The sequence below is a fragment of the Coregonus clupeaformis genome, chromosome 23 (assembly GCF_020615455.1).
Source record: "Coregonus clupeaformis isolate EN_2021a chromosome 23, ASM2061545v1, whole genome shotgun sequence".
Lineage (NCBI taxonomy): Eukaryota > Metazoa > Chordata > Actinopteri > Salmoniformes > Salmonidae > Coregonus > Coregonus clupeaformis.
The window spans coordinates 19,923,990-19,951,261 of NC_059214.1; the positions used below are offsets into that span (position 1 = coordinate 19,923,990).

General features: G+C 41.3%; 1 protein-coding gene across 2 annotated transcripts in view; it reads right to left on the minus strand.

Annotated features, from left to right (window-relative positions):
- Positions 1 to 278: 278 nt before the first annotated feature.
- Positions 279 to 27,272, minus strand: part of LOC121536819 (fidgetin-like) — a 36,828-nt gene continuing 9,834 nt past the window's right edge. For both annotated transcript variants that reach the window (XM_041844395.2, XM_041844394.2), the window contains one exon: positions 279 to 4,329. In XM_041844395.2, the coding sequence (XP_041700329.2) occupies positions 2,099 to 4,321 (2,223 nt within the window). In that variant the 5' untranslated portion in view covers positions 4,322 to 4,329 and the 3' untranslated portion in view covers positions 279 to 2,098. The remainder of the gene's footprint in view (positions 4,330 to 27,272) is intronic.

The window sequence follows — 27,272 nt, forward strand, 5'->3', positions numbered from 1 at the left end:
AAGAAGGAAAGAAATTCCACAAATGAAGGCACACCTGTTAATTGAAATGCATTCCAGGTGACTACCTCATGAAGCTGGTTAAGAGAATGCCAATAGTGTGCAAAGCTGTCATCAAGGCAAAGGGTGGCTACTTTGAATAATCTCAAATATAACATATCTTTTTATTTGTTTAACACTTTTTTGATTACTACATGATTCCATATGTGTTATTTCATAGTTTTGATGTCTTCACTATTATTCTACAATGTAGAAAATAGTAAAAAATAAAGAAAAACCCTTGAATGAGTAGGTGTGTCCAAACTTTTGACTGGCACTGTATGTAAATATAAGATATATGAAACAGAAATTGGGAAAATATCATTTTGAAATGCTAGTGAACAAAAACGCAAGATCCCTCAGTGCATCTGAACTGTACTGATAATACTTTCAGTGGTACTGTAGTGGCATCCCTTTCAATGTACTAGTGCTTTCTAACAGTTTTCATACTGCTATAGGAAAAGAAAGGAAGAAAAAGAAAAGATTAAATGCAAGGCTTTTTCATGCATTCATCAGACCTTGTGTCTCCATTGCCCCTTTTCTGGCATATTACTAAACACTGATAGTTATTAATTAAATAGCTTTGCTGTAAGAAATGACCCCAGAACAAGGGCTTAAAGATAGGGCTAACGGCCACATGTCTCCAGACCCCTTTTTAAGACCAACCTGCTCATGTTCTGAGAAATAAATACTTCATGTACATAGGTGTCTCTGAATGGGACTACACTGGTGTAACACTAATTTAAGCTGATTTTGTTGACAGAAAGGCAGCTTTTTTGTTCCCTCAATAGGCTTCATAGTTTAATAAGCGAAATAGGCTCTGTCATCTAGCCTTACCCTTAGATTCTGCTTTCAGAGAAAATGAATAAACTGAGGTAGAAAAGAACTTAGGGCATACATAATCCTTAGGTTTCATTAATGATAAAACAGCAGCGGGATGGAATGAAATACCTTGGGGGAAACTGTCTGTTTCAACCCCATGAGGCTCGTCTTCAGCCTTACACATTTCTCTGCAAGAGGCCTGACAGTTTTATCTGCAGATGAGATACAAATTTAAGCTGCTGATAATATTCGACAAATACATACGTTATGCTTTCTCCTACAGATGAGGTTTAACCAAAAAAACATACTAAAATGTGTTCTCTTAATGTACTGCGGCCGGTCGATGAAGGCCGGTCGAATGTGTTGTAGTTGAAACGTCATTTCTCCATTTTTGTCACATTTCAAATAAAACTATATTCACAATAGGATTCTTCACTTGGGAAATTGCAAAGAAAAACACAACACTTCTCCTTTTGTCTTCCAAATACTCCAGAATTCCTCTGGTACATTCAATGTCATACTCTTGTCATTTTTAGCCTATCGAGGTACCGTAACCCTCCTTTTTTGATAATGCAAATTCAAAAGCAAGCCAAATGTTTAGTGCTTTGAAACAATCTTTGAGGTACTGTACATATCACAATCACTTTCCTGAGTTTTCAAAAAGAGAGAACATCAAAATAAATTGTGTATAAATTAGAGTTCAGATTCCCAATAACACATGTACTTTCTACTGTCCACAGAGAGCGCAAAACAGACACAGTTGGGGAATACTGTTGCAATGAAAAAAAGCAATTTTGTAGTTTTTGTCTCATATTAAAGCTTTTTATATTAGCACATGCCACCAATGTAGATTGTGAGGCGAATAAATAATATTACAAAATAAAAGAGCACCACTTCAGGCACTTGATAGCAACTAAATCTCCAGAACAGCGGAATGATATATACACACAGGGGTTCCATCCTGTTAAAATCTACCCACTTGCACCATGGTAGGTGATGCTTGGCCTCAGCAGTTTCAAGCATCAAAATAATATTTCTCTATGTGTTGTGTGCAGTTTGCCAGCTGTTGTGTAAAGCATGCCTCTGCTTCTCTAAGGCTTATCCTTACGTCTTTACTGTACTGTAGGTGTTAAAGTCACCACTACTTGTATTATTCTCTTGTCCACTTCCTGTTTACTGAGAACTCTAAATGGTATCCCTTTAAAGGGGATTCCTTCCCACATGTTCTAATGTTTCAGTTTCATTGACTGCAACCAAACATTTTATTCCATTCGGTGTATGTGTCCAGTTCTTTTTGTGATATGCTGGGCTGGAATTTGCTAAATACATTGTCAAAGTCTTGGTAGGAGACTGGTCTCATCTGGCTGGGATGGATGGCTGAGAGGTCAGAAGCTGGGATGCCATGTAGCGGTCCTACTACTGCCTCCTGGCACAGCCGGGCCACATCCAGTCCTGAATAGCCCTCCGTCCGCTGGACCAGCAGTGACACCTCTTTGTCACTGAGGCAATAGTTGTGCTGTGAGAGCAGTTGGCTGACTATCTGGTGCCGTGCTGTGTTGTCAGGTAGGGGGATGAGAAGCCGTTTGGTGAAGTACCTCCTCAGGGACTCTTGGATCTCTTCAGGCTTACTGGTGGAGCACACCACCAGGACGTGGTCCTCGGCTGAGGTCAGCACACTGTCCAGCTGCATGAGGAGCTCGCTCTTGATCCTATTCACCGGGCTCTCCTCGCTGAGCTGGGCCGACAGCAGCATGTCCACCTCACTGATGAACACCACTGAGGGCTGGCGACACCTGGCTACCAGGAAGGAGGCCTGGACGATCTTCTCACCCTCTCCCAGCCACTTGGTCACCAGGGCTGAGCCACTGAGCCGCAGGAAGGCAGCCCCCAGCTGGCTGGCCATGCAGCGGCCCAGCAGTGTTCTGCCTGTTCCCTGAGGTCCGAAGAGAAGGAGGCTCCGAGGTAATGTGGCAAGTCCACTGAACATGTCTGGCCTCAAAATGGGCCACAGAATCTCTTCTTTGATGGCTGCTTTGGCCAGCTCCAGACCTGCAATGTCATTCCAGTCTACTGGGGGACCAGGCTGAAGGATCTCCGTGGTGACCAAGTCCACGAGGTTGGCATCGCTGTTCTTTAGCTGCTCCTCTGCAGTGTGGCTGGATGAGGTAGCACTGCCAATGTCCGACCCTGCTATGGAATGGGAGAGGTGCTGTCTGCGCTCTACACTGTGCTCACTCATGATGGGGGTTCCAAACTTTCCAAAGGACTCGCCCGATCTCAGGCCTCCCACAGAGCTTTTGGTTGATCCATAGGAGGGAGGGGTTAGTGCTCTGCCAGACTGACTGCAAAATGTTCTTTGCTGATCTGAGGATATTGGCTGCTTCGTGTGCTTAAATGCTAAAGATGACGGATCAGCATTCCTGTCAAATCCATTCCCTCTGCTTAAGTCTGAGATGCTGTTGTCTGGTAGTCTGTACATAGGGCTTTGTGAGGAGCGTTGCTGGTTGTAGTTGAAATTACCATAACTGGAGTCCATATCTCCATGCCCCGTCATGTAGAAAGCTTTTCTTTTCAATGAGTTGGCTGAGTTGCCATTCAAAGGTGTTGGTGCAATTGGTGCATGGTTATGGGACTGGTAGGTATAGCCAGGGAGTGTAGAGGGGGGTAGGGGTGTGGGAGCTGCAATGCCGGATGGCAGATAGGCAGAGGGAGGGGGGGCTCCCCCAGGGCTATAGCTAGGGGCAACAGCCGTCTGTGTGGGATACCCTGTCGGAGGATAATTGTAGTTGGAGAGGTTGGGAGACCCCGCGTTGTAGCTGGGCACTAGAGTAGGGGGAGGTGGTGGGGGTGGGGGTGGGGGTTGTAGGAGACCAGCACTGTGCAATGGAGAGGGGAGGCCTGAGGTGGTCTGCCCGCTGTAACTAGAGTGCAGGTAGGAGCCATTATAGCCCGTAGCGTATTCCTGAGAGGACAGACCAGAGTGTAGACTGGTGGCCGTGTGACTCCCACAGTTACTGCTGGAATAGCTGGGATCGGTCAGGCTGCTGGCCCCCCTTGGGGAGCTACCTATGCTGGCCGACACATCTGTTGGGGGAAGGGCAACTGTCATTCCAGCTTTGCTCACAGATATAACATCTGGAGCGCAGTTCATTGGGTAAATCCCCTCCTGCCAGGACTCACTCTCTGACTTACGTCCATTCAGGAGTCCAGGAGTGCCATCGGAATAGGAGCAGAGCAGCGCTCGTTCACTCGGACCCTCTAAAATCCCAGAGTACTTTTCTGCGTATTTCTTCAGCAAGTTGGAGGCAGTGAGTGCAGAGATGTCGTCGTTGGCCCAGGCGTACTGGTAGGTGCGCTGCAGATGCCCCCGATAGGCCTCCACTTTGTGTGCAGGGGAGCGAGTGGTGGAGGAGATGTCAAAGTGCTGCTCAGCCCACTGCGCATGCTCTGGGGTCCACTGCATCTTTAGGCCTAAAGACCAGACAAAAAGAGAGACGAGTCAAAAATACTATCAGATAGTAGTTGCTATTTATTCTCAGTTTTCTTGAGTAGTTGTCAGTATGTTGTGTCTAGAAGTTGGTACACTTAACATGGTGGAAAAGTTGCCTTTGTAGCAAATGAATGAACTGACAAATAGATCCCAAATCCCAATACCATTATACAACTAACTTCCTCTACTGTAAAATAGGCACTGCTGAGCAATTACATCATGGGCAGTGTGTGGATTTGGGACCCAACACCTGGTTAGCACAGTATAATGCACCCTGCACAGAACAGCATGACATAGACAGTGCAGGTCAGTCTATAATCCAACTCTCATCTAAGGCATTCCGAGACAGTTTCAAATCTGCTTCGAGGAGTGCAGCAAAGCAATCTCCCAGGCAGCGCTCTGTTGCTTTCATCACACAAACCCCACTGCCCGGCATGAATTACAACGGCCCTGTCTGCCTACTGCTTCCCAGTCTACATGCTGCCCTTGTCTTTCTCTCTTCCCAGACTCTCTTTTTCATTGCCTCCAGGGCTTAAAAAGCACCACCGACTTTAGTCCTAAACTCAATCTGCAAACACAAGTCGTTACATATGCTGTCATTTTATACTCAGCATGGGATTATCAAAGAAAGATATACCCAAGAAAGAAACAGATCGTTGTGTTTACAGTATTAAAACAAACACAGATACACAGCCACACACACACAAACACACACACACACAAACACACACGCACGCACGCATGCACACACTGCTTTATCAAAGCTAATCCGACTTGAAACTCTATTAGTAAACACTGAATCACACTGCAAAACCATCCATTCCTGCTGTATTGATCCACCACTTAGCCAACCACACGTGCAGCAGCAGAATGTGAAGTTGCCCAGTAGCTTTAGTCCCTATCCAAGGCTTTAGGAAACCAACAAAGAGCATCCAGTGGCGGATTACAGAGCAGTGTTTGTCTAGTAACAGACAAGCATGTGGATTCCCCAATGACTCCCTCCCAGCCGCTTGCCCAGCCGCCACACCAGACACCAGGAGCTAATTAGCAGGATGATGCTGCACTAATTGTGTTAATTTACAAGGTTTTAGTCAAAGAGATCCATGCTATGGCTCACATGGCTGTCAGCCATCCAAGCTAATGATTAAGAAAAGCCCAAGGCAAAAAGCCCTGTCAAACTCACAGCAGCCATACTGTAGCTAGCGGAAACTCTATTCACAGGAAATACAATCTATAGAACAAGACACTGATTTAAGAGACATAACAAGTCAGTACCATTTCAAACAGAGAAGAATACAAATATATATACAGTGCCTTCAAAGAATATTCACACCCCTTGACTTTTGTTGTGTTACAACCTGAATTTAAAATGGATTCAATTGAGCTTTTTGGTCACTAGCCTACACACAATACCCCATAATGTCAAAGTGAAATTCTGTTTTTCAAAATGTTACAAATTAATTAAAAATGAAAAGCTGAAATGTCTAAAGTCAATAAGTATTCAACACGTTTGTAATGGTAAGTTGCATGGACTCACTCTGTGCAATAATAGAGTTTAACATGATTTTTGAATGATTACCTCGTCTCTGTTCCCCACACATACAATTATCTGTAAGGTCCCTCAGTCGAGCAGTGAATTTCAAACACAGATTCAACCACAAAGATCAGGGAGGTTTTCCAATGCCTCGCAAAGGGCACCTATGGGTAAACATTTTAAAAGCAGACATTGAATATCCCTTTGAGCATGGTGAAGATATTAATTACACTTTGGATGGTGTATCAATACACCCAGTCACTACAAAGATACAGGTGTCCTTCCTAACTCAGTTGCCGGAGAGGAAGGAAACCGCTCAGGGATTTCACCATGAGGCCAATGGTGACTTTAAAACAGTTAGTTTAATGGTTGTTATAGGAGAAAACTGAGGATGGATCAACAACAGTGTAGTTACTCCACAATACTAACCTAATTGACAAGAGAAAAAGGAAGCCTGTACATAATACAATATTCCAAAACATGCATCCTGTTTGCAGCAAGGCACTGAAGTAATACTGCAGAAAATGTGTCAAAGCAATCAACTTTTTTTCCTGAATACAAAGTGCTATGTTTGGGACAAATCCAATACAACACATTACTGACTACCACTCTCCATATTTTCAAGCATAGTGCCTGTATCATGTTATGGGTATGCTTGTAATTGTTAAGGACTGGGGAGATTTCAGGATAGAAATACATGGAATGGAGCTAAGCACAGGCAAAAGCCTAGAAGAAAACCTGGTTCAGTCTGCTTTCCACCAGACACTGGGAGATTAATTCACCTTTCAGCAGGACAATAACCAAAAACATAAGGCCAAAGCTACACTGGAGTTGCTTACCAAGAAGACAGTGAATGTTTCTGAGTGGCCGAGTTACAGTTGACTTAAATCCGCTTGAAAATCTATGGCAAAACTTGTCTAGCAATGATCAACAACCAATTTGAGAGAGCTTGAAGAATTTTGAAAAGAACGATGGTGATTCTAACCTGTATTGACATTAGGAACATCTGCTCTTTCCATGACATAGACTGACCAGGTGAATCCAGGTTAAACCTATGATCCCTTATTGATGTCACTTGATAAATCCACTTCAATCAGTGTAGATGAAGGGGAGGAGACAGGTTAAAGAAGGATTTTTAAGCCTTGGGACAATTGAGACGTGGATTGTCTATGTGTGCCATTGAGAGGGTGAATGGGCAAGGCAAAATATTTAAGTGCCTTTGAACGGGGTATGGTAGTAGGTGCCAGGCTAGAACCTACTACCATACAACTGCACTGCTGCTGGGTTTTTCACGCTCAACAGTTTCCCGTGTGTATCAAGAATGGTCCACAACCCAAAGGACATCCAGCCAACGACACAACTTTGGGAAGGATTGGAGTCAGCATGGGCCAGCATCCCTGTAGAACGCTTTCGACACCTTGTAGAGGCCATGCCCTGATACATTGAGGATGTTCTGAGGGCAAAAGGGGGTGCAACACAATATTAGGACGGTGTTCCTAATGTTTTGTACAGTGCTGTAGGTGTTCCAGGGGACTGTTTGTAGCTGTCTTGGGAATTCAAAAAGTTACTTTCACTGATGACAGTACCTTTAGACCTTTTGATATTTCTAGCATTACTCATCCTTTATGTTCTAGGTCATTAGTTCTCTTAGTAAAGTCCTCTCGATGCATGTGGGTGGTGCAGTAGAAAAAAAGTTAGATATTTCAAGTGGTAAATTTTTTCTGTAACAACACATTCAAGTGTATAAGGGCCTCAAACAATATTCCGCCTCTGATTTTAATGGCCTTTATTACATTATCAGTACACTTACAATATAAAGTTCTAGCTTTGCATAAGCACATAGATTGGATAGAATACATATTTGGGCACCAGAGACAGTCTTCTACAATTGTTGTCTATCACATTTAACATCATTGTCAATATCATCATTGTACAAATAACTGTACATAGTGCAGAAAGATACATTTTTCTTTAAAATCCTCTCTGCACAAAGTGCCACTTTAGACAATCCAAGAGGCGCTCCTTGCAAAGCGTACTGTTCAGATCCCTTATCATCAGTTGCTTAATGAAATGGAAAGCCAGCAAAAAAAGCAAATTATTTAAATACAGCGAGTAAGTGAAAATCCATTGAACTGTGGATGAGTGCTAACACGGAGAGTCATCCCTCTCTCTGTAGAAAGGGACAGAACACTTCACTTTGAAAGGTGTGTGGCAAACTATAAACAAACTTGGTTCGGTTTGAAAATTCTATCCTTGCCTAGTAATGACTTTCAGTCAGGGCATGTGAGGACACTTGAAAGATGTCAATCTGACCCAATAACCACATGAAATGTGATTACACACATCATGGATGACATTAGCATGGACAACTCTTTTAAAGCGTATCCATATGTCATAAACAGATCAACGAAAACTGCTCCTAACACTAACTCCTAAGGGAGCGTAAGACGTTCAGGGGGTCAGTAAATTAACATTCACACACGCCACACAAACCACTTTGATCTTGTTTTAGCTCATAGACATACAATATGATTTACATTTGCATAATGAGTTTCTACGTCCACATTACGTTAAAACACCACCCATTATCCCTTCTGCATAGAAATACAAATACAAAAACATCCACCACTTCCTTTCTCTATCTTGCAAATGGTATAATTATTGACTGTTCCATTAGTGGAATGTTTTCAGACAGCCTGAGGGCTTAAGCTCAAATTCCACTGATTAGCAACTCACAAAACTCTTTGTTTAATTTGTTGGTCAAATTTCAAAACAGAACCAAAACAGCACCCTCCAAATCTCTTTGTCCCTAGTGACAGTTACATATGATATTTTTTGTATTGAATCTGACACTCGTAATGTTAATAAAATATATCACGAAGGACAAAGCATTGATATTGCATGATGTTTAATTTCTGCTACTGTGATCATCTCCGATGAAACAGAGACACTGACCTTTTTGAGAACTATTAATCTTGGTAGCCTTGGTCATTTTTAAGCAAACAGGACTGGGTCTCTGCTTTGTCCATCCAATTTCCCAGTGCGCAAATTGGACTGCCGCTTACACAATTCTCTATTCATTACTGGGCTGCTGAAAGGAAGCACAGAGGTGGCAGAGCGTTTTTTATTTTCCTTTTTTGTGTGCGAGTTGTGTGTGTATGTGCGTGCGTGTGTGCGTACGCATGTGTGTGTGTGTGTGTATGAGAGAGCGAGAGAGAGAAAGGGAGAGAGGAGAAAGAGAGAGAGGGAAATGTCTTCTAGGAGTTCCCAAGCATAAAGAGCTGGACTCCTCTCCCTAGCTCTTTTGGGGTGGGGGAGGGTTGAGGTAACAGCTAGCTGTCGTAATTGAAACGTGGCCTAATCAGACTCATTAACATTTCCAGCAATTTGCACCACCAAAGATGCTTATTAGGTAACTGTGTTTAATAAGCCGCTCTTTAGAAAACTAACTGTAATGAGCTCTTTAAAGTCAGACTTGAGCGTGATTATGCACTGGAAGTGTTTTGCAGGGCTGAAGCAGACTGGTACATTTAGTCGTGTACGATGTCATAATTAAGCTGCACAAACTCTGCACTCTACAGCACAAAATATATAGCCACAGCTGAGGCAGTAGACACGCTGAAAAATATTTATAATTACTGATCATTACAGCCCTGGGATTTTCATCTGTGGATGTAAACATAATTATGAGAGCTTTTGCTTTTATATTGCAAACACAGACCACTTGATATGACAAGGGTGCAAATACTGTCGACAGACATTCATTACATTTATAAATAAAAACAAGCTCATTCATATTCAAATTCAATCGAGATATTTCGAGGGAGAGAATTCTAATGCAATATGTAGTGGTAATCGGCATGGCAACTGAAGCCCATTCATCTCACATATCAAGTTAAGACCATTTAAACTCAATTTAGGGATCCATGTGGCAGTAATTCCGATGAATCTTTGGTCCACAGGGCACCATTTAACCCCTCATTTAGTAAAGATATGCCTTCTTCAGTCACTGTCTTTTTCACTGTTTCAACCCATACATTTCTCAGCCAGACTGCACTGTCAATGAATTTGACAGCGGAGAGTTTGCAATGTGCTCTGTCCGTCGCTGGTGCTGGGCATTTTTCTACTATCAGATTATTCAAATTAACCATACACTCATAACAAATAATAAACCTTTCATTATCCAAAAGTGCAACAAACTGACTTTGTCACCTTACCTCCAGGGTATGGTAATCTAATTAAATATTCAAACCACAATTAATCAAGTAATTACCTTTGAATATGGTCAGAGACAGCAGTCAACATCATAGTGGTGTTGTGGTTAATTGTGGTTACTTTCACACCGATTAAGAGAATGGAAGCTAGCTAACAGATTCCAGACGATTCCAAGGCAATCAGGATATGAGTGTAAATCTACAGTGCACTTATCATTATTACATGAATGTAGTTGGCCTGTCAATCAAACAGTCAATTTCCTGTGACAAGCCCACTCTTTGTACTCACAGTAATATTCATGATGCTATTTCACAGAGACACAGAGACAGCCCGCTGTCACAGAGCTGTAATCATTTCAATCTAGTAAACACAGATTATTCCTTTCAAAGCAGCCAGCTCCTTCAGTGATACAATGTGCCTGTTCCCTTTCCCTTTCCCTGGAAGCACAAGCACTCTTACCTCCGACAATATATCCCTGAGGGAATAGGAGCAGAGGCGAGTGTCTCACTGTGGCATTTACCCAGCACACGTGGGCCTGCTACACTATAAAGTAAATACAAACAGGCTCCAAATATACTTCAGTTGTATCCAACTTGTATCCAACTGCTTTAATTTCTGCACAGGCTGCCATCAGGTACAGGTGCTTAATTTCAGCGGATTGTGTTAGATGGACGACATAGGGACTTGTTTACACAGTGCTTCAGGATAAGAAAACATGTATTCTACCTGTGATATTACATCTCTTCTACTAAACAACGTTTAATTGTCTGTGGTTTAATTGAAATGGGTTACAAACAATAATAGCACCTTGATTATTTAAAATAATTAATATTTTCCGGCAACAATGAATTGTATACCTTTTATATCAGGTGGAGGCGGAAAAATACAATCATAAACTCAGACACGACACTAGAGAAATAGAAATGTCTAGGATTTAATTATAATTGTGAAAATACTTCATAATAACAGATCCAGTCTTTTTTCCCCACTGACATTAATACAGCAAGAAACGCCTTTCACCTCCTGCATGGTCATCTATCAGATACAATTATCTAATTATTGAGCCAACAACCAAGACACAATGCACATTAAATTGAAGTAATTATGAATCATTACAAACAGTATTTTCTGATATTAAGTGGCCGGTAACTACAATGGATGCATCATGTTTCAAGAGCACATGACAGCAGGGAGTGTAATGACTATCCATTATCTTATATTGCTTGTAATAATAATTTTCAAGTGTCTTATTTCAAGGTTGGTCTGGTAGAAGCTTGGGACAAAGACACTCCAAAATTACTATCTAAAGGTCTTTACCAGAATTGAAATAATTGAAAATATAAATAAGATACAAACCAGATCAATGCAACAACAAAAAAAGAAAACCAGCAAACTGAGACTCCCAACCAAAAAAGGGAAGTTTAAGATCTAAAAGAAACCCATGCGGGCGTGCGCATGCACACACACATGCACACATACACAGTCCTTTTGGCTTGACTGAAAACTATAGCCACATCATAATAATTGAAACTGCTTCATGTCAAAATGTTCAATTTTCTGCAGGCTGACTTGGGGCGGTTCTTAAAAGTATCAGGAGCACAAAGCAGCCTAATCCTGTGGGTAGAGACAACAGACACTACTAGATGTCTGGGAGCTCTTCCTCCATCACTCTCTCTCTCTCTCTCTCTCTCTCTCTCATCCCTCTCCCTCCATCCCTCTCTCTCTCTCTCTCTCTCTCTCTCTCTCTCTCTCTCTCTCCATCCCTCTCCCTCCATCACTCTCTCTCTCTCTCTCTCTCTCTCTCCATCCCGCTCCCTCCATCACTCTCTCTCTCTTTCTCTCTGACAAAACAAGGAAACACATGCATCTATTGCACCAATCTCCGTCCCTATTCAACTCTTCTAGTGTTGCATTCTCATGGCCGATGATTGTCTTTTTTTGAATTTGCACAAAGCTTCTTATTTCCATGCTTTATACGTATGCCCATAAAGTACTGCACACATTTCGCCCTCAGTATCAAACGCTATACAGAAATGCTGAAGAACAGCAATGAATCATCATCATTTTGCAAATCCTGTGTAGATTGTTATAATACAGTTTTTCTCAATTGCTAAAACACTAAACCCTATTGCCTGAACCAAATGCTCAGTTGCCTGAACCCACTGATTGAATCAATCACTCTGTTGGCAAAACCATAAGCACTTTTCACCTGTTTAGACATAACTTGCCAACACATTTTCATTGTGATGCACCCGTGCTGCATAATGGTGAACACAGGTGACTAAAGTCAAACACAATTAGAGCACAGGTGTCACCACTTGAACACAACAACTCAAAATTGATCACACTTGTGGCTAATGATGTGAGGGAACATATACAGTAAGCCAGTTCAGAGAGCACTGGTTTGTGAGGCCCTACAATGGATAGAAATCTGAGAGGAAGAGTTCGTGTGAGAGGAGGTCGAGGTGGTCGAGGTGGTCAGCGAAGACAAAGAACAGTAATATCTGATGAAATCAGAGCTACTGTGATTGACCATGTTCTTGTCCATGGTATGAGCATGAGGGAGGCTGGACAAAGGGTACAACCAAACATCAGTAGATTCACTGTGTCCACCATAATCCGAAGATTTAGAGAAGAGAACAGGTAAATACCTTTTTTTGACATTATAGTACAGTATGTAAATGTTGACAGCAATTACTGTATGACATACTATATACTGTACCACAGTATACTGTAAGTAAATATATGTTTCAGTACATCACTGTACCAATGTACTGTAGTATTGTAATGGAGGGTTGGTCTAACTGTTTGTAGGCCTAGTATTCCATGTATATTTTTTGTAACTCCATGTTCTCTTTTTGTAGAATTGAAAGACTGCCACATGGGGGTGGGAGGACAGGTATGTTCTCCCCACACCAAGAGACCCTAATTGTTGATATGGTCTGTGAGAACAATGCCATTAAACTGAGCGAAATTCAGCAGAAGATCATTGAGGACCATTTACAATTTTGAGGGTATCAACAGTGTCAGCCTCTCTACTGTTGATCGTGTCCTCAAGCGCAACAGACTGCGCATGAAACAGCTATACAGAGTGCCCTTTGATCGCAACTCAGACAGAGTCAAAGAGCAAAGATTCCAGTATGTACAGGTTGGCATATATCCAGACACATTCAATGTTGATTACTCTAAGTAGTGATTTACTGTAGTGGCCTAAATCACTTTTTCCGTATCACTTACAAAACTATATATATTTCTACAGAGGGTTTTTCAACTGGATGCAATGGAAAGACCCCATCAATACATATACATGGATGAAGCTGGGTTTAATCTCACCAAAAGGAGAAGGAGAGGCCGTAATGTGATTGGCCATCGGGCCATTGTTGGTGTTCCTGGGCAGCATGGTGGCAATGTCACATTATGTGCTGCCATCAGCAATCATGGGGTTGTCCACCATCATGCCAACCTGGGGCCCTACAACACTCACCAGCTCCTCATTTTCCTCAATCACATGCGAGATGCTTTGTTAGGGCAGCAGGATGAGCATCCCATCTATGTTGTTGTTTGGGACAATGTGAGTTTTCACAGAGCCCTCCAGGTTAGAGAGTGGTACAATATGAACCAAGGTTTTATCAATCTTTGCCTTCCACCGTACTCCCCTTTCCTAAACCCCATTGAGGAATTATTCTCCTCATGGCGGTGGAAGGTATATGAACGCCAACCTTACACCAGGGTAAATCTCCTGCAAGCCATGGGACTTGCCTGTGGTGACATAGGTGTGGAGGCATGCCAAGCCTGGATACGGCATGCCAGGGGTTTTTTCCCCGTTGCCTGGCCAGACAAAATGTGGCCTGTGATGTGGAAGAAGTCCTGTGGCCTGACCCAGTACGGAGACATGATGCTGTTGCTGAGTAATGCACTTATTTGTATATTTTTGTACTTTATTTTTACATGGGCTTACTGTACACAAGTGGCAAACGCATAAGATTTCTGTTTGTTTTTTCAAGTGCTACATGTAAATGCACAAGATTTCTGTTTTGTCTTTTTGTACAAGTGCTAAATGCACAGGTTTTTTTTGTTTTGCAACATGCATTTAGCCTACAGTGAACAATAAACATTTATTTCTCCAGCTTCATGTCCTGAGCATTGTGTTTTCTATTTTTCTACGTAGTGTTTAGTGACTGTTCAGTAGTGTTTTTAATTTTGATTGACTCGGGGCACGATTTGACAACATAGTTCAGTTTTGAGCACAGATTGAACTGTTTTGAGGTGAAAGTTTGGTTTTGCAAGAAGAGTCTGAGGTTTTGTGAATGTAGCTTGAAAATTGGGTTTTGTGTTCACAGTTAAGAGAAAATGAGAGCAGCTTTCAAGAAATGTGTCTTAGCAATCGAGAAAAACTGTAATTCATTTGAGTTAAACTTGCATGAGGATCTATAATATTTTCTCCACAATGACAATAGAGTATGCTATTAAATTAGACAATACTGTAAAGTCATTTAAATGAACAAGTAAAAAGCATATCTTCGACGGTACTGAAAGTTTATCACATAAGAACTAGAACATCAAACTATCTCCTCTGAACATTGCAGGGCAGAACCCAACTGTACTTCAACACAAGCGTATGCTTGCGTCACATCATGACTGAACTCTTTGAAACTAGTGTGGACTCTCAAACTCACATCTCCCTCAACGTGATCAAGACAAAGGAGATGATTGTGGACTACAGGGAAAAAAAGAGGACTGAGCACGCCCCCATTCTCATCGTCGGGGCTGTAGTGGAACAGGTTGAGAGCTTCAAGTTCCTTGGTGTCCACATCACCAGCAAACTATCATGGTCCAAACACACCAAGACAGTCGTGAAGAGGGCACGACAAAGCCTATTCCCCTCAGGAGACTGAAAAGATTTGACATGGGTCCTCAGATCCTCAAAAAGTTATACAGCTGCACCATCGAGAGCATCCTGACTGGTTGCATCACCGCCTGGTATGGCAACTGCTCGGCCTCCGACCGCAAGGCACTACAGAGGGTAGTGCGTATGGCCCAATACTTCACAGGGGCCAAGCTTCCTACCATCCAGGACCTCTATACCAGGCAGTGTCAGAGGAAAGCCCTAAAAATTGTCAAAGACTCCAGCCACCCTAGTCATAGACTGTTCTTTCTGCTACCGCACGGCAAGCGGTACCGGAGCGCCAAGTCTGGGTCCAAAAGGCTTCTTAACAGCTTCTACCCCCAAGCCATAAAACTCATGAACAGCTAATCATGGCTACCTGGACTATTTGCATTGACCCCCCCACCCCACCCCACCCCACCCACTCTTTTACGCTGCTGCTACTCTGTTTATTATCTATGCATAGTCACTTTAACTCTACCCACATGTACATATTACCTCAATTACCTAGACTAACCTGTGCCCCCACACATTGACTCTGTATCGGTACCCGCTGTACATAGCCTCCCTACTGTTATTTTATTTTACTGCTGCTCTTTAAATATTTTTTATCTATTTTTTACTTAACTTATTTTTCTTAAAACTGCATTGTTGGTTAAGGGCTTGTAAGTAAGCATTTCACTGTAACCTGTTGTATGGAAAATAAAATTTGATTTCATTTGATTTGATGAAAAAAGGTTACTCCTCATTCCCAAGATAAGAATGCTTCTTTCCACATACCACAATGCTATCATTATGTAACATGTATCAGTTCACTTTTATACTGAGCCATTGATATATTAGCATCCCTGACTGAATAAGAAAACAACTTAAGCAACTCTCTATCCTTGGATACTAGAGGGGATTCTCAGGAGAAATTTATCTGGGCTGACATCTGAACTACAGAGAGTATAATAATAACATATTGATCTGTCATTTGTAAACAAACTCACCGGAGCTTAGAGGTATCAAATGGGTTGTTAGAATGTACGAGAGCAGAGGATGGTTCAATGTACCAAATGTAAACAGTACCTCTACTCTAAATTATCAAGGAAGGAATGTTCAAATGTATTGATTCCAAATTCATTCTTTGAGTGTTTTAGTTTGCTTACATATACTGTATATTAATAATTATGCAATGATGATTAGTTTAACTTTATAGGCTTTTGAAAGAAACAAGTGTCTTGTATTTGCCATTTTCTGATTAACCATGGGGTTGAGAGTGTTTCTGAGCCGTCATTGGTCTGTCCAAGCAATGCTCATTAAACCATGACTGTTGAGGCCTAGAGACATGCAAGGCAACCTATTTGATTACAAGTCTAAGTACAGCTAAATCCTCAGACATGCTAAACCAACAGCCCTCAACACAGAAACTGAGAACAATCCAATGTTCATGTATGGAAAATAATACAATTAGGCTTACAGTATGATACAATTCAAATGGTATGTTAGCTGACAAATTATATAATGGTAGTTATTGTTTAAAATGTGCTCTGCTTAACCATAGAGAACATAAAAAATTGAAGCAGTGGTTTTGCAAGTCTCTGCAAACTCTGTTCAAGGATGGGTACTCCATCCCTCCCAAGGGGTCCCTTACACACTTCAAAGGAGAGGCGACCTTGCTACACTAAGGCTCATTGACCAAAATCCACTCTCTCACCAGCGTCCCCATACCCAGTCCCAAAAGTCCTATCCCCATAAGGATGTCTTCAATAAAGAGAGCTGTGAACTGGTGAAAAAATGAGGAGGAAGAAGGCGAGCATTCTGGGTGCTTAACAAATTTACCACTTATCCATTTTTTTACTGCATCAGCAGTTTAATGACACGAGGAGCCAGTCATTTGATTCACAAACCAATAGGCCGGCCCTGTTGGAAATTAACAGATTACCTTGTTCACTGGTCCGATTCACTACTGTGATTACTTCACACTTCCACCCACTAGACTTTACAACAGACTAAAACTGTTAATAATCTGATTCCTGCCAACACAATGTTGATGTAAAACACCAATCTGCAGGAAAGAGTGTATGGATTTTTGTTTACAAGGTGCTGGGTCTACAATGATAGGCTTGACCACTACCATCCACAGGCATCGCACTGCTCTGTTTCAAGGCCCCTGACTAACTCTACAGTAAGCCTAGCAAGACAGGTAAAGGAAATGGGCCAAAATGGTAGCAGTATACGGTCTTGGCAGACTAACAAACTACTAATCTACTTGTGTTATTCAAACAATCAACTGTACCCCAGTGTCCATACACAGTGCCTTCAGAAAGTATTAATACCCCTTGACTTATTCCACATTTTGTTGTGTTACAAAGTGGTATTAAACTTGATTTAATTGTTACTTTTTGTCAACGATCTACACAAAATACTCTGTAATGTCAAAGTGGAAGAAAAATTCGAACATTTGTAAAATATTTATGAAATATAAAACACTAATATATCTTGATTAGATAAGTATTCAACCCCCTGAGTCAATACTTGTTAGAATCACCTTTGGCATCAATTACAGCTGTGAGTCTTTCTGGGTAAGTCTCTAAGAGCTTTCTACACCTGGATTGTGCAACATTTGACCATTATTATTTTCAAAATTCATCAAGCTCTGTCAAATTGATTGTTGATCATTGCTAGACAACCATTTTCATGTCTTGCCATAGATTTTCAAGCAGCTTTAAGTCAAAACTGTAACCCGGCCACTCAGGAACATTCACTGTCTTCTTGGTAAGGAATTCCAGTGTAGATTTGGCCTTGTGTTTTAGGTTATTGTCCTGCTGAACGGTGAATTCATCTCCCAATGTCTTGTGTAAAGCAGACTGAACCAGGTTTTCCTCTAGGATTTTGCCTGTGCTTAGCACCATTCCGTTTCTTTTTTATCCTGAAAAACTTCCCAGTCCTTAACGATTTCAAGCATACCCATAACATGATACAGCCACCACTATGCTTGAAAATATGGAGAGTGGTACTCAATAATGTGTTGTATTGGATTTGCCCCAAACATAACACTTTGTATTGAAGACAAAAAGTGAATTGCTTTGCCACATTCTTTGCAGTATTAGTTTAGTGCATTGTTGCAAACAGGATGCATGTTTTGAAATTTTTTATTCTGTACAGGCTTCCTTCTATTCATTCTGTCAATTAGGTTAGTATTGTGGATTAACTTCAATGTTGTTGATATATCCTCAGTTTTCTCCTATCACATCCATTAAACTCTGTAACTGTGTTAAAGTCACCATTGGCCTCAAGGTGAAATCCCTGAGCTGTTTCATTCCTCTCCGGCAACTGAGTTAGGAAGGACACCTGTATCTTTGTAGTGACTGGGTGTATTGATACATCATCCAAAGTGTAATGAATAACTTCACCATGCTCAAAGGGATATTCAATGTCTACTTTTTTTTTTTACCCATCTACCTATAGGTGCCCTTCTTTGCGATGCATTGGAAAACCTCCCTGGTCTTTGTGGTTGAATCTGTGTTTGAAATTCACTGCACGACTGAGGGACCTTACAGATAATTGTAATTGTGGGGTACAGAGATGAGGTAGTCATTCAAAAATCATGTTAAACACTATTATTGCACACAGAGTGAGTCAATGCAACTTACTATGTGACTCGTTAAGCAAATTTTACTCCTGAACTTATTTAGGCTTGCTATAACAAAGGGGTTGAATACTTATTGACTCAAGACATTTCAGCTTTTCATTTTTAATGCATTTGTAAACATTTAGAAAAACATGATTCCACTTTGACATTATGGGGTATTGTGTGTAGGCCAGTGACAATAAATCAAAATTGTATCCATTTTAAATTCAGACTTTCACACAACAAAATGTAGAAAAAGTCCAGGGGTGTGAATACTTTCTGAAGGCTATTATGACAGACATTTCAGCAGTGGATGTCAGAATTTCAGGACGTCTCCTCACTCTAGTGCCAGTCTGGGGTGTGTTATTTCTCTGCTAGGTGCTCTGCAAACACAAACACACTTTAAAGACTAAAGTAACAACCCCTGGTCAGCAGCTCCCTTTCTCTCTGCTGCTCACCTCCATCCACACTGCGTGTAACACAATATTGCTAACTCATCCTTCCTCTGCAAGGAGAATACTTTTTTTGTTTTCTTAAAGTGAACTCGGCTCTTGCGTAAGGGAAAAGGCATCCAAGTAGTTTGATAACGCTGGAATAGAGCCTATCTTCTATGAAGGACAAAATAAAACATAACTACGCCAACTAACGATACAACTCACACAGTTCACTTGTAGGGGGAGTTACTGCCATCAAACTCATGCAGAAATGACAGAAAGTACATCAATCAAGAGGCCTTTGTACAGACATTGATAGAAACGGGCCAGCAATAAAACTAACAATTAAATGGTTGTCTTTTATACAAAAGAAGACAAGGCTATTGTTTTATTCAATTACCTCCTATCTATAGGACAATTACGGGTTTCAATAGAAGACTAATTGAAAGTATCTGATTAAACGGACCAAGAAAGGAACTTTGTCTGTCGCCGCAACTAACTTTCCCTGAAGCATTCTACTGTATGGTCACTATCGACAGCCAGTGTGGAGGAAGGTCATTTCTCCAACACAAGGTGAAATGAGACAACTGAAGCAATCTTAGGTCAATATGAAATAGAAATCGCTCAGCTATACTGTAATAAAGTTACTGAAGTGAAGTAGGGAAACTATAAAGGGGAACTTTTACAAGGAGAGAGCTGTCTGGGAGATTGGTTCGCCCACCGGCACACACTGCCCAGTAAGTGCTCTGTGGCGAGGGCAGTACAGTTACACTTCCATAGAATCTGATTACTATGTGTACTATGTGTCACTCAGTTCACTGTTTTTTACCTCCTATAATTTACATAATTTTCAAGCTGCTCTGGTGTTTTATTGTGGATATAGTCCTACAGCCAAGAATATATCATGGGTATTCAGTGGAGAGACAAAGTTTCTAACAAAGCTAGTCAGAAGTTTCATGAAGAAAACATCATAGCCTCAGTAAAACTTGCCAGTCCTGTTGTGCTGGATGGTCCTTAGGACCTCCTGATTCAGACAGATCTATTTATCTGTGTATGAGTTCTCACGGCCTGGATTCAGCTGTCATCCCAGTATTGATTTGGCAACTGAGACAAAAGACATAACTCTAAGCTAATCCAATTTAGAAGACAAAAGCTGTGTAGAGCAAAGAAATGGAGACAACAAGCAGCTTGCGAACTGACAAACATGCAGTGATAAGCAGTGTAAACACATTTGACTTTGACGTGCGCACTGTGTGTCTCCCTCGAACTAAACGTTGGGCCAAAAATGAATGATGCACTTCAGGGCTGTTCATCTTACATGACTTGTCATCACTAGAACGCTACATTAATCATGTGGCCAATCAATAGAAATGAGGGTGTTTTTTTGCCAAAAGCTTTCTGCAAAATCTAAAGAGAATCCAGAATATTGTAGAATTTATACTATTATCTCAGGAAAGAAAGTGGAAAAGTTAACCCATGGAACTGGGATCTCTGCCCACTGGGCACAGACGTCAGTTCAGACGTCAGTTCAACGTCTAGTTTTGATTTACATTTGGGTGAGTTGTCAACTAATGTGAATTCAACAACAACAAAATCACCATGTCATTGCATTTAGGTTAACTGCCCTTTAGGTTGATGACTTCTTGCAAATCCAATCAGTTTTCCACGTTGATTCAACATCATCACATTGATTTTGGGGTTGAAATGACATGGAAACAACGTTGATTCAACCTGTTTTTGCCCAGTGGGTGTGTTACTGTAACAGGAACCAGAGGGACATCAGCACACTAGTGTAGTACACATTTACAATACGCTTCACTGGTTTACATTGGTCATTGGTCAGCCTAATGGGCAGAAATGGAGGCCATTGGCAGTAAACTGCTGATTGGGTTGCTGGTGGCGGCTGATGGTGGCTGGAGCATTGCCATGGTGTCTAGTGAGGCCCAGTGTAAACCAGTGTGGGCGGTGCTGATGACAGGGAGGGGGCGGCCCGCTAAGAGGACAGTGATTTTGAGGAAATGAGCCAAGAAGGCCACTATTCCAAAACATTCCTTTACAAATTGTGAAATGACTGGGGTGAAAGCTCATTTCTGACATCCCTACGTTTAGGCTTAAAACAGATATGGTAAAGAGAATGATGGTCACCGATGATAATTAAAAGACAAGGCTACATGTGGGCAGTTATAAAACAGATGTCTTTCTAATGTCTTATGTATCCTTAATCCATTAGATATATATTGTTCCACCACACCAGAATTACCTGTTCTGATTACTACGCAATACAAAGCGCTACAAAGAACAACGATATTCCATTAAGTAGATGCCGATGTACAATTATTTATGCAGTTTAAATAACGATTAAATCAGAATGTGCTGCATTTGCATGTTCTGCTTTCTCCCAATTAAAATCTAATTAATTAGACACAATTCTATTAAGAAACAATTCCCACTCAATATACACAACCTAAGGTCACCCACCCATTGCTCAAATGTGAATTGGCTCTTTGCATCGTGTGGACCTAAAAATAGCACAATAGCAGTATTTGAACTTAAAATAAATAGCTTGGCATGGGTATGCTCTAAGGTGCAGGATCTCATCAGAGCTGATGGATTTTTTTTCCACCGGCAGACACAGACAGTAACATCAGAAAAAATGCTTCACTCATACAGTAAACACACATGGCTCCGAGTCGAAGCGAGCCTAAGCCATCATTTGTGGTGCAATCATATTTTAAGAATGATCAAATGCAGAAAAGGTTGTTCATGCAAAAGACAATGCTGTGCCATCCAATTAACACTGCTCTCCATCCCTCTCTGTCATGTCCATTTATGTTGGTTTCAACAGATGTCTGCTCATTAATGAATGGTGATTAATTCCAAACCATAATATTAAGCTGACAGAAAAACAGCTCTAGAAGTTTACCTTATTGTAAATAAGTTAGTTGAGCGAGTATTGACAATATTGGAATAGTGGGCAATGAGGTTGTGTTCATGGGGAAATGATGGGGTTTTATGAGCCATTGTTTAAACTCTGCGCTCCTACGTATTGCCGTCCTACGGTGGTGTATTGTTAGTAGTGTTGCTTAGTAACTGAACAGTGATTTGCGGCAGGATCTTCGTGAAACATTTGATCACCTTTCTTTCATGGAAATGTGGGTGGATGTGTTTTAATAAAGCGATAATGCACTGGGGGCCATGCTACAGTATATTGTTAATGTTACTCAGTGTCTAACAACGCCCCCTAGCAATACCCATTTTCATGAGATACCATGGCCTCTCGGGCCTTATTGCTTTATCAAGAAGATTTATGTCCACTACCCCATTCCGTATTTACCATCATCCCCGACCCAGCACTCACTGGGCAATAAACAGTCTGAAAAGCTCATCTTCTGTTGTTCAGACTGAAAGCTTGTTATGGTGAGAAAAGTATGTTAGATCCTGATGACTAGCCTACAAAAGGGAAATGTTTTACAGATCATATTTCCCTCATAACACATTTCTGATTTATTCATTCCATTTTGGCTCTCTTGCAGCTAGTGTGCATAATGTTTAGCAAATCTGCTTTTGGCTGGTAGGCCTACGAGTCCCCTTGATGAATAGTCAACAGCAAGTCTCTACAATACACGAACGCTCTGCACAAGGCTATCACTGAGCTGTTCATTTGGGTATGCATGAAATAACAACAACCCACAGGGAGCATTCCAAGTTTCAAACACTCAGGTCAAATACCCGAGCAGATTCCACATATGCAGCCTCTGGCCACTGAGGCCTGGAATCCACATCCTTTCTGGCTCGATGTGACGTTGCATGTTCTATTTCCAGAGTGAGGGTTGAAGTAAGGCTGCTTGGAGTGTAACACTGACCTCCGTAACCTCAGTGACCTAGAAAAGCTGCCTGAAGCCCTACACACAAAATCTTCACTCCTTTGCAATTATTAGCAAAGGCCTTTCAAAAAGAAACACAACCTTCTATATATAGTGTGCCACTTTCATGCCAAATGATTTGCATCCTTTTTATTCATATCTTTGACTTTGTTGTCAATGTACTCCACCATGGTTGTGGAGCTTGATGTTTTGTCTCTCTAGTTCAGGATGGAGAGGGAGAAGGAGAGAGAGAGAGAGGCAAACAAGCAAGACTACTTTACTTTCAGCCCTAGTGTCTATGGACCGCATGTCTCCGGTCATCTGTCACTAGTTTACATATATACAATGACACTTCCCCTCTCTGTGGGAAGCTGTTGACACCGCGTGGCTAGCAGCTGAGGCAGACTGGGTGCTGGTGGGGTCTCCCCCAGGTACCTCTAGGGATGAACATTAGACATGGGTGACAGACTGACAGGCACACACAGCCTGCCATCATGCCTCATCCCCTGTCCAAGCACTCACTCCTCCTACATGAAACCACTGCCTCCCAAGGCAGAGCACATTTTGCATAAAGCAGTGACTTTGCTCTAGATACATTTAGACAGACACAAAAATATTTTTCACCCCCCTAGCCTCCTATACTACATGAAACCTTTGGACTGAATAATGGAAACAACAGGGCTGGCTGAGGGCTCTGGGGATACGGTTAAAGATGTGGGAGAGCAGATTCAGTCAGGGTTTGGCATAGAGCTAAATCTACATGTGCCAAGTGAGCTGATAAAAATTGAATACATGTTCCATAAATATAACATGATGATATTTTGGCTATAAATAGTGCTTGAGTAAGAACCCTCTTTAGATTACTGATTCCTGTTTTATTCCAAAATAATTAACACTTTTTCCCGTTGTTACATTTAAATGTCACATTTAAAAACAAAGAAACCTGGGTCATACTTAGTCTTGTCAATGAAAAGGGTAGTGAAGATAGTGGTAAGTACTTGAATAATATAACCTTGCCTAAAGAGGAAGGAAACTGGAGCTCCCGGACTGGAAGTGAACATTTTGATTTAGCGATATGTAGTGCTGACTTTGGGGTGCAAAGCACTGATAACTGGTCAGTTACAGTAATTAGCTGGTTAGTCAACTAACCAGACTCAAAATCATGTTCCTCCCTCAAACACAAAATATGAACAATATCAGAGTACATGAGATCAATATAATATGGGTAACCACTCTCCAAAAGGGGGCATTAGTTTGTACCCAAGTCTCCTCAGAGTCCATACTTTCCTCCAGGCACCAACTTAACTAGAATAAAGGTCAGAACATACTAGAGAGGGATAGGCTGCCAGTATAGGCTTTAGCTGACTTGATTCCCTTTTCGAAACAGACAGAATTAATACAATGTTTAAGGTTTCTCAGCAAAACGTTGATTGGGTATTTCCACCTCCCTCCCCCGAGCCCAGGAATCTAAGTGAACCAGAGAGCATGGAACAGTGCTCTGTAACATCTATTTTAGACCATGCAAAGTCAACACTACTCCCTGAGGTGATTTCCCGATAATGAACACAAAAGAGGTGTCAACCCTCATAAAGCTCCAGGATGATGCTGAACTCTTTATGAGGACTCTTTTTTTCCTGGTTTAAATTAATCTAATTCCATGTGGACACTAAGAGGGACCGTCAAATAGGCCACGCGCAAAAACAAGCCTTTCCATGGCTATCCGTTTCTAACAGGCATGGGATAGTCTGCTTATGTCTGAGAGAGACAAAGGACTCATGGTATTCCAAGTAACTTTTCATATCTGATCACATATATTGGCTTTGCGTCTATCCACACCTAGTCCACACAATCTGACCACAGGACATTGATAGGGTCAAAGGTTTTCTTTTTCACAAGACATCAGTCTCACAGTGGGAAATTATTTATTCTATATGTACAGTATATACAAACAGTGTTAACCAATCAGCATTCAGGATTAGACCCACCCGTTGTATAAAAACAAATATCACTGTGCAACAGTGAGTGTTTGTATTGTGTAGGAGCTCAAATGAACTTTATGGAAACTCATTTCAAGCTCATTTGAAACCAAACTTATTGTACCTTTGTGGCTAGAAATAGGGTCATCTTAAACTATTTTCTTGGGGTGAAGAAGGTGGTTGGTAAGAGGGATGATGTTTGCAACATCCTAAACAATAAAATACATCTCCAGTCTTTTGGGGATGATCATTAACCTGTCCAGTAATATATTGCTGCTGCTGGTCTACCAAATAAGCAATAGCAATCAACAGGCAACAAATAGACTGCTTTTCATTTGCTCATGCAAAACTTTTCTGCTTTTATGAAAACAACATGATCAATAAACCACTTTGTTCTATGTGCTAATCTTTTCAGTTTTCAAAACACTATAACTTTAGACACAAGCATTTGCTTCATTGTGTACTTTATTTAACTAAGCAGCCTAGTCTAAACTCGAATAGAAAACCAGGATGTAGGAAATTTGCCTTGAAAAAGACTAGGATGAGCCAGGGTTGTCTGCAGTTTGTCCCCTGGCCATCTAAAGCACTGTGCTCCAGTGCAGAAGGCAGGATGAGATAATCACACTACGTAGCATCATTAGCTAGCCCCCCCACGGCCAAAAGCACTCACTCACCCCTACACTGGTTGATATCATCACATCACTGACACTGCAGACACACTCAGCCTGCCCGCCACAGCCTGATGCCTTAAACCTCCATGGCAGTGTACCAGCCTCTCTTCTCCTCTCCTCTCCTCTCCCCTCACCCGCTCTCCTCTACTGCAGACAGGCCTCAGACCCATCCTCTCCCCTGCACTCAAGGTTCTCTCTGCCAGTCCATGGCACCCAGCCAACCTGTCAGCCACACAATTCCGCCGAGGATGAATGAATCACTGGGAAGTTAGCGCGTTTCCCTATGATCATCTTCCTAATTAAGATTTGACTTCTTTTATGTGTTCTTTAGTGGAACATCAACATACAAATTTGAGACAATTAACCAGTCAAAGTGATGACTCTATTCATCATTCCAGAAGGAATTTCCAAGACAGAAAAGCAACTAAAACATTGACTTTCAGATTCACGCAAACAGACGCCTAGTCTCTTGAATATTAATGTATAACTTTATTGAGACATTAATTTCAATACAGTAATTATACAACTACGGTGTCATTATGTGAATCTATTATGGTAGTATGTACAGCTTCTAACGCCTTTTGTGGTAAAATCTCTAATTAAAAGAAATCAACCTGCCATTTTACAAATTATGATTATGGAGGCTGAATTACAGCACATGTAGACTCCTTCCATGTTCCCAATTCCAATTCAACACAAAGTTTAACAAGATGAAGAGACTAGAAGATAATATGAACTTTGAATTATACAATGAATTTCAACACTCATATTTCACATTCAAGGGATGGAGGATATTATAGTAAATAAAATAATGTTAACTATTGTGTGAACTTAGATTTACCCTAGCTCTGACAAGAGACAAAATGTTCATTGGAAGCTTTGACCTGAATCTTGAGTCGAGTATGTGTTCTGTTTCAGACTTGTTGAATACATGGGCTTGGAGGCTACCAAGGATGGTGGCCTCGCTCGAAAGATTAGGCATGTGTTGTGTGAGAAGGCAAGTGGAATTTCAATTCAGTAACATTTTCTCTTATTCTCCTGTGAGGCGCTTCAATCGCTATAGAAAACTCTAACAGCATTATGCAAGGAAACACCTTGAAGCAGGAAAAAGCGCCTCTCATTTTTTCAAGGTTGTTCAATGTTAAACTACGTACTCAAGAACAGAATGATAAACTCCAACAATTGTTTTTATGTCCCTGACTCCGATGTTTGAAAATCATGAAATTGTAGAATTTGTTGAATAGAATCCTTCAGTGTCTGACATTTACTGCCATACCATAGGCTACTTCACATTGCAAGATCTGCTCTAAGGAGCCACATCCAGCCACCTATACGTGTCCTTGCAAGAGCAAAACTTTTAACACTTAAGGATTTACTGTAATTTCAAAATATCAAACTCCTTTAAATTTTTCTTGATATGATAACAACTTAACAATCATTTCCCTAGCCCAAACATGTTTAAGACAGCACTCAGGGCCGGCTCCAGGCATGGTCTGAGTTGGGAAGGGGAAACTGGAAACTAGCTGTTATTGGCATAGAGATTGGGAACTCTTTTTGTTATTGGACTATTAACTAATTTACCGCATGGTGATGTCACCATGGAAAGCCAAAACTCCCGCCCATGCAAACCTGCTGATTAGGTCCTGTGTAGATTGTACTTTCAACCAGCAACTATCAGGAAATAACACTGAATAAAACAAATCAGACTTTTACGGTGTTAGTTTCATCAG